Here is a 13,123-nt window from a genome sequence, read left to right as displayed (position 1 = left end):
TCAAAATCAGTGTGAATTCCCCCCCCAAAACAGGGAAAAGTCAATAAAACCAAACACTGATTCTTGAGAAGATTAATAAAATTGATTAACTTCTACCCAAACTAAAAAATTGAAGACAGACATTACTAATATCAGGAATAAGAAGATTTTATCACTGCAGGATCTGAAGAAATGAAAAGGATAATGAGGGAATTTTAGGAACAACTTTACTCCACTAAGTGGGACAAAATAGATAAAATGGACAAGTTTCTTGAAAGATGCGAAACCAAAGTTCACTTAAGAAATAGAAAATCTTATATCTATTACCTTATTATGAATGACCTTATATCTATTAATAAAATCATATTTGTAGTAAAAAGAATTGTCACAAAGAAAACTTTAAGACAGATATCTTCACTGGAAATAATTCCAATTCTACAAAGTATTCCAGAAAATTCAAAAGGAGGGATTACTTCCCAGCTGGTTCTGTGAGGTCAGCATTATCCTGATGCCAACATGAGAGAAACATTACAATAAAAGGAAACAACCAATCAAAATGTATCATGAACACGTGAACTTTTTAAGTAAAACTGCAACAAATGGATCCAGCAATATATTAAAGAAAGACATACATAATGTACCAGTGGAGTTTATCCCAGGAATGCAAAGTTATCTCACTATTTGAAAACCAATCAGGTGAATTCACCATAGTAACAAACTGAAAAAGAAAGACCGCATCATCCTCTCAGTACATTCAGGAAAAAGTATTTGACACAATTCAGTATCCATAACTGATTAAAAACTCTCAGCAAACTACGAGTAGAAGGTAACTTGCTACTAAGAATCTAAGAATATAAAATTTCTAGAAGAAAATTATTGTAACCTTGGATTAGGCTAAGATTTCTCAGATACAGTAACATAATCACGATCCACAAGAGAACACATTGATAAATAGGACTTCATTGAAACTGTAAAACTCTGCTTTTTTACAGTGTTAGGAAGAATTACAGGATAAATCAGTCTGGGAGAAAATATTTTCAAAGCCTATGTCTGATAAAGGACTTTCTCTAGATGTATAAAGAACTCTCAAAACCCAATAATAAGAAAACAACCCAATTAAAAATGGACAAAATAGGCTGGGCGCAGTGGGTGGCTCATGTCTGTGATCCCAGAATTTTGGGAGGCCGAGGCAGGTGGATCACCTGAGGTCAGGAGTTGGAGATCAGCCTGGCCAACATGGCTAAACTCCGTCTCTACTAAAAATACAGAAAGTTAGCCAGGCATGATGGTGGGCGCATATAATCCCAGCTACCTGGTGAGGCTGAAGCAGGATAATCTCTTGAACCCAGGAGGCGGAGGTTGCAGTGAGCCGAGATTGTGCTGTTGCACTCCAGCCTTCATGACACAGCAAGACCTTGTCTAAAAAAAAAAAAAAAAACAAAAAAAGGACAAATGGACAGATGGCAAATAATCACACACAAAGCTGCTTGATGTTACTAGTGATTTGTGAAATGCAAATGAAAATTACAGTGAGATATAACTAAACACTTAATAAAATAGCTATAATTGAAAGAAAAAACCTGATGATGCCAAGCGTTGCTGACACTTTGGAGGACTTAGGACACTCATACACCAGTGGTGCAAAAGTAATATGGTACAACCACTCTGCAAGACAGTTTAGCAATTTTATTAAAAGTTAAACATACAACTACTATATTAAGATAAAAGAAAGCATATATCCATCTGAGTAATTGTACACAAATGTTCATAGCACTTTATTTTCTGTAATAGCCCCAAACCGGAAACCATCCACTTATTTATCAACAGATGAATGTATAAACACACTACTAGAATATCCAAACAATGTAAATACTACTCACTAATAAAAATGAACAAACTATTGATTCAGCAATATGGATGGATCTCAAAATAATTCTACTGAGGACAAGAGGCCAGACAAAAAAGAAAGCATGCAACAATTAGGTTTACAAAAGGATGGAAGTAAAATTTTGGGAGAGATGGATATATTCATGATTTTTATTGTGCCTGCTGTTTTACAGGTGTATACATATGTTAATATGTATCAAAGTGGATACTAAATATGTGCAGCTTATTGGGTAATTATTGAGCAATTACACCTTAATATATCTGCTAAAAAAATCTGGCAGACTTTTACGCAGAATATACAAAGAACTCTCACACCTCAATAAGAAACAACACAAAATTTGGCAAAATATTTGAATAGACATTCCACCAAAGAAGATATTTTGAATCATCCATAACCATACCATAATGATTAAAATTACAAAAACTGATACAACTTAAACTCGCATGCATTGTTGGTAGAAATGGAAAATGGGTATACTTTGGAAAACAGTTTTGAACTTGATTATAAAGATAAATCCACACTTAATCAAACATAACCATGCAACCCAGCAATTCCACTCCTGGGTTTTTCCCTAAGAGAAATGATAACACACGTCCACAAAAAGCCTTGTCCATGAATGTTTATAGCGGCATTGTTCATGGTCACCAAAAACTCAAAACATCTCAAATGTTCATTAACTTGCAAATGGATAAACAAATTATGTTCTCTGTATACAATGAAATATTATTTAGCAACAAAAAGGAAGGAACTGTTGAACCTCAACAGAAGTTGTAGGAACTACAGCTCAGATATGAGTATCAAAAACATGCTATGGTAAAGAAGCCAAAAATGAAAAGACTACATAATATGAAATCCTAGAAAAAGCAAAACTCTAGCGCAGAAAGCACAGTAGTTGCCTGAGGCCATGTTTGGGGAAGGAGGTAGATTGCAAAAGGTCACAGGGAACTTGTGGGGGTGATGGAAATTTTCTGTATTATGATTGTGGTAGTGCTTACACATCTATACACATTTGCCCATACCTGCCAAACTTTACACATAAAATGGGTGAATTTTATTCTGTATAACTTATACTTCAATATAGATGTTAAAAAATTAGAAATCAATTTTGCCTGACTCCTTCCCTTTAATGACTGCCATGCAGGGTTACTCTCTAGGGAGGAATAGTGTCTCATTTAGCCCAGTCATAGAGCCACCCAAAATGGGAAAGCACTGAAGAAAACAAATTGCCATGAGAGTCTCCTGTCCCTGCCTTGGATGATTTCATGCTAATCCAAGGCAGTTTATGCTAAAAAAAATGAAATTCATCAGGAATTCGGTTAGGTTTTAAGTTGTCTTATTTTACTACAAATGGGCCTTATGTTTAGATGGTGGTGGCACTGGGAAAGTACATTTGTGTTTGTTTCATCTTGAAAGTGAGCTTTTAAATATATATTTATGAATGTATATTGAAGCTTTATTATTAGAATATGTCTTTCATTTGGTTAAATGAGATGTGAAAATGCAACATACTTAATTTCATTCTATTTTTTAAATTTCTAAACAATGAAATTATGTTTTTTGAAATGACGCTTTAAAATACTTAATAAATTTGTCTCTGAAAATCTAGATGTTGTGTTATGTATCTATTTTCTCTAGACAGAAATACATTTCTAATATGGATATATATGGCTATCTTTTTTCAGGCCTGGTTGCAGTATGCTTGAAATCTGGGATGTGGAAGACCCTTGCAATGCAGCGAACCCTCCCTTATGTAGCGTCCTGCTCGAAGATGCGAGTCCTTACTTCACCACAGTATTTCAGAATAGTGTGTACAGAGTATTAAAGATCAACTAAGAACTATGGTACAATGCCGTGTGTCAAAAACAATCACCCTTTGGCTTGTTTACATTAATAAAAATCACAAGCTTTAATAACAGATACTTAAAAATAAGATAAAATTTTAATAAATCAAGGGTATGTAAGTAAGTCCTTTTTCCAACTAGGTGAATTGCTTCAGATTTTCTCTAGTACCATAGTGTACCCGCTCAAACTCTGAACCACTTAGGGCAGAAGAATGAAGCTCTGAAATGACATCCTTAAGATGCTGATACTGGTCACAACCTCTTTAACCTCTGTGAGAAAATTGTAACAGTGTGTCTTTTAAGGTGTTTTTATTTTAGCAGCTCTTAAGAAAGATCTCTAATACCTTTTAATGCTTTTTTTTTTTTTATAATTTCAAGTTGAAGTGTTTTTAAAAACATCTTGTTTTGTAATGGTTTGACTCTCTTGAGATGTATTTACCCCGCTAGATACATATTTGCCACTGGCTAGTTCTCCATCTGAGCTCAAGAGGTTATTCATCTGTCTTTAGATTCCAATGGTTTTTCTTTTAACATCCAGGTAAAATAGAAATTGCTATAGTATACAACCAAATTTTGGAGTTAAACATGATCAGAAAAGAAAATCCAGTTAAATTTATCAAATGAGATTTTCAGATCCTAGATCTTGAATAAAGCAAAGGTCTTTTCATCTTGATGGCCCCAAAGCTCGTTTGTCATGGTCTTTATTTCTGGCCACTATCTTCTTAAATAATATATTTTTAAGCCCTCATTTATTTTTGGTTTTGGATGAGTAAAATCATGTTCTCTAAGTCCTCTCCCCTAATAAAACCTTCCCAACAATAGTGCTTTGAAAAGTGGTAAATAGTTATCTTGAAGATACTCTTGCCAAATGCAAAGATAAAGATTCTTTTTGTCTGCTTTATAAATATGAAATATGCCAGATCTATAGTATTTTAATGTGCATCTACTTTAAATGAGTCATCTTGGGGTTTTTATAATTCCCTTATATTCTTGCCCCTCTGTACTTGAAATAACAAAATGCCTTAATTGTATAGATGAGTTCTCTTACAGTAGACAGGCAGTTATATGCAGCAAAACCAATAAAGCTACTTTTCAACTTTCACAGTTGTAAAATATTTTATAACAGGATACAAAACAGCTAAGAAAACATGCCACATTTTATTTATTTTAGCATTTTCAAATAATTTGTTTTTGATGTAAGCATGGGATAAAAAAGAAAGCGTCAGAAGAGACATAACACCTAACATAAAAATTAACAAAGTACATTTTGGATGATGTTTTTACAGGAAATATTGTAAATAAGTTGGTAGAATTTTTAAAATGGTACGTACTGTATTAGCTAATAAAACATTCAGTACAAATATATGTTTGGATTTATGCATTAAAAACTAATAAAATTATTTTCAACTTTTGTATTTGTAAATTATTTTGGTACAGGAGACAAAGCATCTAAGAAAGCATGCCACACATTGTACTTATTTTAGCATTTTCAAATAATCCATTTCAGTGATGTGTGGGGCAAAAAAGGAAAAGAGACATAATACCTAACGTTCATAAAATTAAAGTAACACATTTCAGATGATGTTACAGTAGCAAAGACTTGGAACTAACCTAAATACCCATCAATGATAGACTGCATAAAGAAAATGTGTCACATACACACCATGGAATACTATGCAGCCACAAAAAAGGATGAGTTCATGTCCGTTGCAGGGACATAGATGAAGCTGGAAGCCGTAGTTCTCAGCAAACTAACACAAAAACAGAAAACCAAACACCACATGTTCTCATAAGTGGGAGTTGAACAATGAGAACACATGGACACAGACGGGAGAACACACACCAAGGCCTGTTGGTTGGGGGTGGGGGTTGGGAGCAAGGGGAGGGAGGGCATTAGGACAAATACCTAATGCATGCGGGACTTAAACCCTAAATGACAGGTTGATAGGTGCAGCAAACCACCATGGCACATGTATACCTATGTAACAAACCTGCACGTTCTGCACATGTATCCCAGGACTTAAAGTAAAATAAATTTTAAAACGTCAGTAGAACTCAACAAAAAAAATGGATGAGATATATTAATAAAATGTTCCATACACATACGATGTTTTCATATATATGTTATTTTCATGCACTCTCGGTGTTAAGTAACAGTAAAGCCCTTGAAGATCCTGTTTTCTGTCTTTTCTCATCCCTCACAATGCACACATTTTGAAATTGAAATTGTTCTGATGTAGAAGGAGAAATCAGGTTGCAGGGCTTACTAGCTATGTTTACATTGGCAGTGCTGTTTCTCAGGCATTTAAAAATGATTCTTTATAGTCTTACACAGAAGGCAATACACTATGATGGAAATAGTGTGAGCTATGCAATAAGATGGATCTAAGTATGAATACTGGTTCTTCCATTAGTTAGGTATATTGCCTACCATCTATTCAAAAGATATTCATTGAGCACTTACTGTATTTCAGGCACTGTGCTAAGGTTCGTCATGTTGCTTAACTCCATGAGCTTTCTTCACCTGTAAAGCAGAACTCACAGTACCTACTTGGCAGGGTCGTTATGAGGATTAGTGAAACAATGTTTTGAAGTACCTGGCACATAAAGGCACTCAACAAACACAGTTTCTTCTGCACCGCCCCCTACAGCTCACTAATAACCATTTCAGTAATATCAAGTTACAGAGTGAGGTTAGCTCATTTCAGAATTCCAAATAGTCTCACCTTTATTTGATGTCAACAAATAGGAGTACTGGGCTGCAGCTTGTTATACAAATTGTTCTACTGAATTCTTGACTGTATATATTTTATTTTTTATTCTTCTGAAACATGAGAAGATTTTCACTTAATGCAATGAAGCTTTTTCCATAGTTTCTAGGATCCTATTTTTGCACACTAATCTGAAACTATGGCCAGAAGTGAGGTGCACACAAGCTGCAACAATTCCTTCCATCATCCAGTTGTTAGAAGCTAATGCACAGTTCGACAAATATCTGTATCCTACCACTTTGCTGCTGACAGACACCAAAAATCTGAGTACTTTAATAACAAAATTATGTTTATATTTTTATACATTACATGTTTCTGTTATATATGAAGGACAAACTCATAGAAAAATTAGTTTTGAAAAACAGGACATTTTACAGAAGGGGACAATTACATATATACACACACATAGTAGCAAAAATGGCAATAGGGCAAAAGTGATTAAGATATATAGACAGACACTGCGATGAACATCTTAGTGCAACTTTATGATTTTAAAGTTATTTCCATAGATTTCATAAAGTTAAATTTCCTTAAAAAATTGTGGACACCCTTAAAGCCTTCCATGCAGTTATGCTCAAATTACCTTTGCAAAGGTAGGTATGCATGCACCTTTTGGATTGTATGCACCACCAAAAGTTAGTGTGTATAACAATGCTCGTTTTACAACACTCTGAGGTTAATTAGCCTTATTAAGAATATATTCTGCTAATTTGTGAGCTCCAACATAGTATTTGTTATTATTTTCATTTTATTCTGTGTCCAAAAAACTCACCATATTCTTTAGAAAGTTTACATCTCTGAAGTTCTGTATGGGTTCATATTCTTTAATTCATTGAGTCTCTTCATAAAGGATGGGGACTGAGACAAGGGGAAAGAAAAATCTTTGAAAATTCTTAATATGAGAAATATAAGGAAATTTTCAAAAGGGCAGGTATATATATAATTTCATGCACAAAAGTCAAATTTAAATGGGTCAAGGACTTATATGAAAGCAAAACTTTTAAAGTCTTAGAAGAAAATAGGGAAATACAGATGAAAACCACATGGTAACATTCACATGTTGGATAAGAATTGGTGAGGACAGGGTGCCACAAGAACTCTCATGAAATTATAGTAGCAGTGTAAATTGGTACAGCCACCTTAGAAAATAAGTCATTGTTACCTAATAAGTTTTAAAGTATGTTGTCTCTGCAATTTATAGTTACACCCTAAAGAAATGTTGGTACAAATATACCAAGGAAATCAATTACAAGAATCTTCATGGAAGCATTATTTGCACCTGAGGAAAAAAATGCTGGAAACAACTCAAAGCCCCACCAACAGAATGGACAAAATGAATACTTCCATACAAAGTAATATTGTGAAGGAGTGAGTGTCATCTACAGTCACAAGCATCAGCAGGAACCAATGTCAAATCGACTGTTTTGCTTGTTGATTTAAGTTCCTTACAGGTGCTGGATATTTGATCTTTGTCAGATGCACAGTTTGCAGGTGTTCTTCCCCCATTCTGTAGGTTGTATGTTTACTCTGTTGATAGTTTCTTTTACTGTGCAGAAGCTCTTCAGTTTTATTAGATCCCATTTGTCAATTTTTGTTTTTGCTGCAATTGCTTTTGGCACCTTCATCATGAAGTCTTTGCCAAGGCTTATGTCCATGGCCTTTCCTGTTTTCTTCTAGGGTTTTTATAGTTTTAAGTTTTACATTCAAATCTTTCATCCATCTTGAGTTGATTTTTGTATATGGTGTAAGGAAGGAGTGGTATAGCTTCTTAAAAATTACTGGATTGTGTTTCATAGGATTCTGCAAAAAAGGTGTCATTCATAGAAATTGTATAAAAATTCACATCTCTCAGGATGTGTTTCTTCATCTGTACATAGGTGGTAATACCTATCTCATAGAATTATGAGGATTAAGCAAGGTGTTCCAAGTCAATGTGCATTATTAAGGGCTACACATGTGATCCATTTTAATACCACCAATTGGCCAACTTTGAATTGGATGCTAACAAAAAAGCTATGATGTATTCATAATCCAAAAAGCAAATAAGATTATTTATATGTGACTTTGAATAATTTTTGAGGTGCTTTTGCAGCTACTGACTTCCTTAGTATGCTTGCCTGAGATTAAAATAGATACTGACTTCCTTCTTATGCTTTTCTGAGATGAAAATTCTTTCATATCCTTTGAGCACATATAAATAATGGCCTTTACTTTTAAAATTTTCATCCAAGAGATACGTATAATTCATATATAAATATTGAGATTATTCAGATGAAGCTGCAAAGCCAGTTCATGGAATATACTGGATTGAATCATATCCAAGAACCTACGAATGTTATTTTAAAAGCACCTCAGCTATTGAAACGAGCAAGCCTGTTTATACAGCTTCATACAGACCTAAGAAATACAACGGGGATCATACACATAAGAGTTACTTATTTAACAAGGATGGTGTGGCAGCCACAAAAGTACACCACCTCTAGAGTATTCCTCTGAGAACCTGCTGTCCAGCTGCAGGGAGCAGAGTTAACTGACAGCCATCAACTGCAGCACCGTGAGCATCTGCATGGCATTCACGCTGGTTCACATTCTTCCTAGGCAACCCCAGTCAATGACTGAGCAAGGAAGATATACTAGTCTGTCCTCACATTGCTATAAGGAAGGAAATACCCAAGACTGGGTAATTTATAAAGGAAAGAGGTTTAATTAACTCACATTTCAGTATGGCTGGGGAGGCCTCTGGAAACTTACAATCATGGCAGAAGGTGACGGGGAAGCAAGCCACCTTCTTCATAAGGTGGCAGGAAAGAGAAATGAACGCAGGAGAAACTACCAAACACTTACTAAATAATCAGCTCTCGTGAGAACTCACTATCACGAGAACAGCATGGGAGAAAACACCCCCATGATTCAATTACATCCACCTGGTCTCTCCCTTGACATGTGGGGATTATTGGGATTACAATTCAAGATGAGATTTTTGGATGGGGACAGAGCCAAACCAGATGAGAAGGGTACTGTAGAGCCTGGCTGTTTTGACCCGATGCTGAACTGCTTCATCAGGCAATCTTTGCTCTAAGCTCCTCACTGAGCAAGCCAAGCCCTGGTCAGCCGTCCTTTGCAGCTAGAGGCTCTCCTGCTTTCTTCCTCTTTTATAGATATCAACGGGCCTCACAGCTGAAGGCTTTACCTGCCCAATCCTGCTCCCCCTCCTCTAACAGCTGTGATACCTTCCTAGTTTCACCCCTTCACCCATTCCAGTTTTACATAAGTTTTCCTCACTACACAGAGATGGTGCCACCAAGACCATTATTCATTTTACAACCTTACTGGGATGCCCTGACGAAATCCCTCCGAGACTACGACACAGTAGCCCCTGGCAGAAGAGAGGACCCTGTACCTGTAAGATGCCTGCCCTATCTCACAGATCCAGACCACTGTCAAACTTTAGAGTTCTAGTATGGAGAAAAGTCCCTTGAGGACAGTAGAGCCTGGATTGAACTCTTAAAATAAGTAGGAGGTAGGCGCCTGTGGTCCCAACTACTCGGGAAGCTGAGGCAGGAGGATCCCTTGAGCCCAGGATGCAGAAAGAGATGATTGCGCCACTGCACTCCAGTGTGGGCAACAGAGTGAGACTCTATTTCAAGAAAAAAAAAAAAAAAAAAGTGATGGTGTGCGAAATGTTCCTTTTATGTATACTTAGTGCCATCTGCTGGTTATGAAATATGATAGCATTTGTCATGAAATTACAAAAAGTGTTAAGGTGCTAGTTTGCACATTTTAATAGAAAATGGGAGAAAGGAAGAGAACTCAAGGACATGAACTACACTTGTTTTAGTTTTGTTTGAGTTGTGATGATCTCAGTGGCTCTTCTCTCCCTCACCCATCCACTTCTTCTATTTATTCAATCTCTCTCCCTCCTCTGGTGCCTTAAAAGGGTCTTCAGGCTTTGCATCCCACTTGTGCTGCAGGATCAGGGACTCACCTGACATCACACCTTTTGCTTCAGCAACAATGAACTGCTGGAAATGTCCAGCAACTTTTTCCTGCCAGTGCTCACACTGTCCCCTTGCCTGTTAAGGTCTTACCTGTCTTCCTCCCACACCCTGCCTCTCACCTGCTCAGATGTCCCCTCCCGCCAGCAGCCAGTCCTGACTCCTCTGTGATCTGCTAATGCCACTCCACCTGTCACACAGTTCAATCATTTCAAAATGATCTGGTTTCCTTTGAAGTCTTTTATTGAACTCTGAATTACTTAATAAAAGTGTTTGTATATTATTTATTCCTGTTTTACACCTGACACAGTACCTGGAACACAGTAGATGCTCAGCAAACATTGTACCAAAGAATAATGTGGAAAATAAATGGTTAAAACATAGAAACATTTTAAAGATAGGGTATTTGGGTCACTTTTCCTGTTTTCTGTCCCTACAGTATGGCTGAATCACCCCCCGTATGGTTCGACATTTCTTCATTCTTTTTTTTTTTTTGAGACGGAGTCTGGCTGTGTCGCCCAGGCTGGAGTGCAGTGGCGCGATCTCGGCCCACTGCAAGCTCCGCCTCCCGGGTTCATGCCATTCTCCCGCCTCAGCCTCCGAGTAGCTGGGACTACAGGCGCCCGCCACCGCGCCCGGCTAATTTTTTGTATTTTTAGTAGAGACGGGGTTTCACCATGTTAGCCAAGATGGTCTCGATCTCCTGACCTCGTGATCCGCCCGCCTAGGCCTCCCAAATCTTCATTCTTTTTAAAGTACCCAACACTATCTTGAGTGCTCTGGGGATCAAAATAATAGTATATATATATTAAGACTGGGTTTGAATCCCTCCTCTACCATTTACTAGTTGGGCAGTTTATTTAACATTTTAAAATTTCATCATCTGTTAAGTGGAAATATTAAAGTTATCTTCTTCAAAAATGACATTTGAAAGAAAAATATAAAGTAATACATGTAAAGCATATGAGATTCAGTAAACACTCGGTTAGTGGTGAGCTGTTTTTGTTGTTATTGTTAAGACCCAGGAACCCATTATTTGAAGATCAGCAGAGAGCACTTACTGGTTGGGTGGGATTTCTGTTCTCTACTCAATGGTTTGTTTATTCTTTAGAGACTGTCTGTCCCCTCTAGAGTCTATTATTAATATTTTGTTATGCCAATTTAGGGGAGTTTTACTATTGTGCTGTTTCTCTAATAATAGCTAATTTATATCTTTAATTTTTAAAAGCCATTATGCTGGAAACAGAACATTCATACAAATAATGTGTGGTGAAGCAAAGGAAAAAGGATAGATGACTTTTCTCAATTGGAAATGGATCCAAATACCATCAAGGGAATTGGTGTTTGGGGTACAGATTTTACCTACTGTCACAGCTTGGTTGGGTGGAGGATGGGGAAGGTGGTGGTATCTGTCTACTTTTAGAGTTTGTAAATGTTTCTCTGGATTCCTGTTTTTGTAGCAGATAATTTTGAGAAAATTTTGCCATGAGAAAGAGTCCGAAACCAAAAAGCTAATCAGAGTTAAAGGTTTGCAGCTTGGATCTTTAATATTAGTAAGTCTATTGCTTTTTCCTGCCTCCCACTCCTGCTACCTGAAGAAGGTGAGCAGGAGGGGAGGGATGGTGAAAGAGGAGGGATGTGGAGGGAAAAGGACATAAGAGGTGGTTGGGTAGATGACAGATAGTGGCTGTCTGCCTGCCACCCCTCTAGGTATGCCTCCAAGGGTGGCCTCTGCTTTTGCCCATGGGGGACTCATTCACACACAAAAGAAGATGACAGACAACTGGCCAGAACTTGCAGCACTGAAATGAAACATGGGGCCACTCTTGGGCCCTGTGTTTCATCATAATTATAATTATACTAGTTTGCTAGGGCTGCCATCACCAAGTACCACAGACAGGTATTGGAGACCAAGGTACATATAAGCAGGGTTAGTTTCTTCTGGGATCTTTCTTCTTGATTTGCAGTGAGTGTTTTCTCCCTGTGTCTTCACATGATCTTTCCTCTATGCCTGTTGTGTCCTAATCTCCTTTCCATATAAATTCACAATTGAGCACATAACTCCTATTTAATACCATACATTGGAATAAAAAGCCTTATAGCAATGCACATGTTACAAATTCTTTTCTTTAAAACATAGTTTGACTATTTTGCAGGAATGAAAAATGGTCCTGACATACAGAATGTCATCTAGCTTACACCTGCATGGGGCATGCATGGCATGAGGCATGCAGAAGAAAGAGATGAGCAATCCTTACCGGAAAAGAGACCACCCTCTCCTTTAATGGGAGGGGAAATTAAAGAATAATGCCCATAGTTTGCTGCAAACATTACTGCTCAATTTAATACTGTAACGGAATCCACACGTTTCTTTTCCTAAAACGTGTGTCCCATCATTGTTAACTATACCTTTATTATCTTTATAATGTTGAGGTAAAGAGCTTTCTGCTATTATGCATTAATAAGTCCATCCCTAATGCCATCATGGTTCTAGTGTCCAGGGAAGGAGTCTGTATTAGTCTATTTTCACACTGCTATAAAGAATGTCACCAGAGACTGGGTAACTTATAAAGAAAGGAGGTTTAATTGACTCACAGTTCTGCATGGCTGGGGGTGGCCTCAGGAAATTCACAATCATGGTGGAAGACA

General features: G+C 37.0%; 1 protein-coding gene and 1 pseudogene across 2 annotated transcripts in view; both read left to right on the top strand.

The window, feature by feature from the left end:
- The window catches only part of LOC117072623 (probable C-mannosyltransferase DPY19L2), a 40,337-nt gene extending 36,560 nt beyond the window's left edge, over positions 1-3,777 (top strand). For both annotated transcript variants that reach the window (XM_033192945.1, XM_033192944.1), the window contains one exon: positions 3,550-3,777. In XM_033192945.1, the coding sequence (XP_033048836.1) occupies positions 3,550-3,700 (151 nt within the window). In that variant the 3' untranslated portion in view covers positions 3,701-3,777. The remainder of the gene's footprint in view (positions 1-3,549) is intronic.
- Positions 3,778-11,786: 8,009 nt separating this feature from the next.
- Positions 11,787-13,123, top strand: part of LOC117072185 — a 15,623-nt pseudogene continuing 14,286 nt past the window's right edge.

The sequence above is a fragment of the Trachypithecus francoisi genome, unplaced genomic scaffold (genome assembly GCF_009764315.1).
Source record: "Trachypithecus francoisi isolate TF-2019V2 unplaced genomic scaffold, Tfra_2.0 Lachesis_group4, whole genome shotgun sequence".
Taxonomy (NCBI): Eukaryota; Metazoa; Chordata; class Mammalia; order Primates; family Cercopithecidae; genus Trachypithecus; species Trachypithecus francoisi.
Note: the sequence above shows the minus strand (reverse complement) of the source record. Positions and strands in the feature narration are given on the sequence as shown.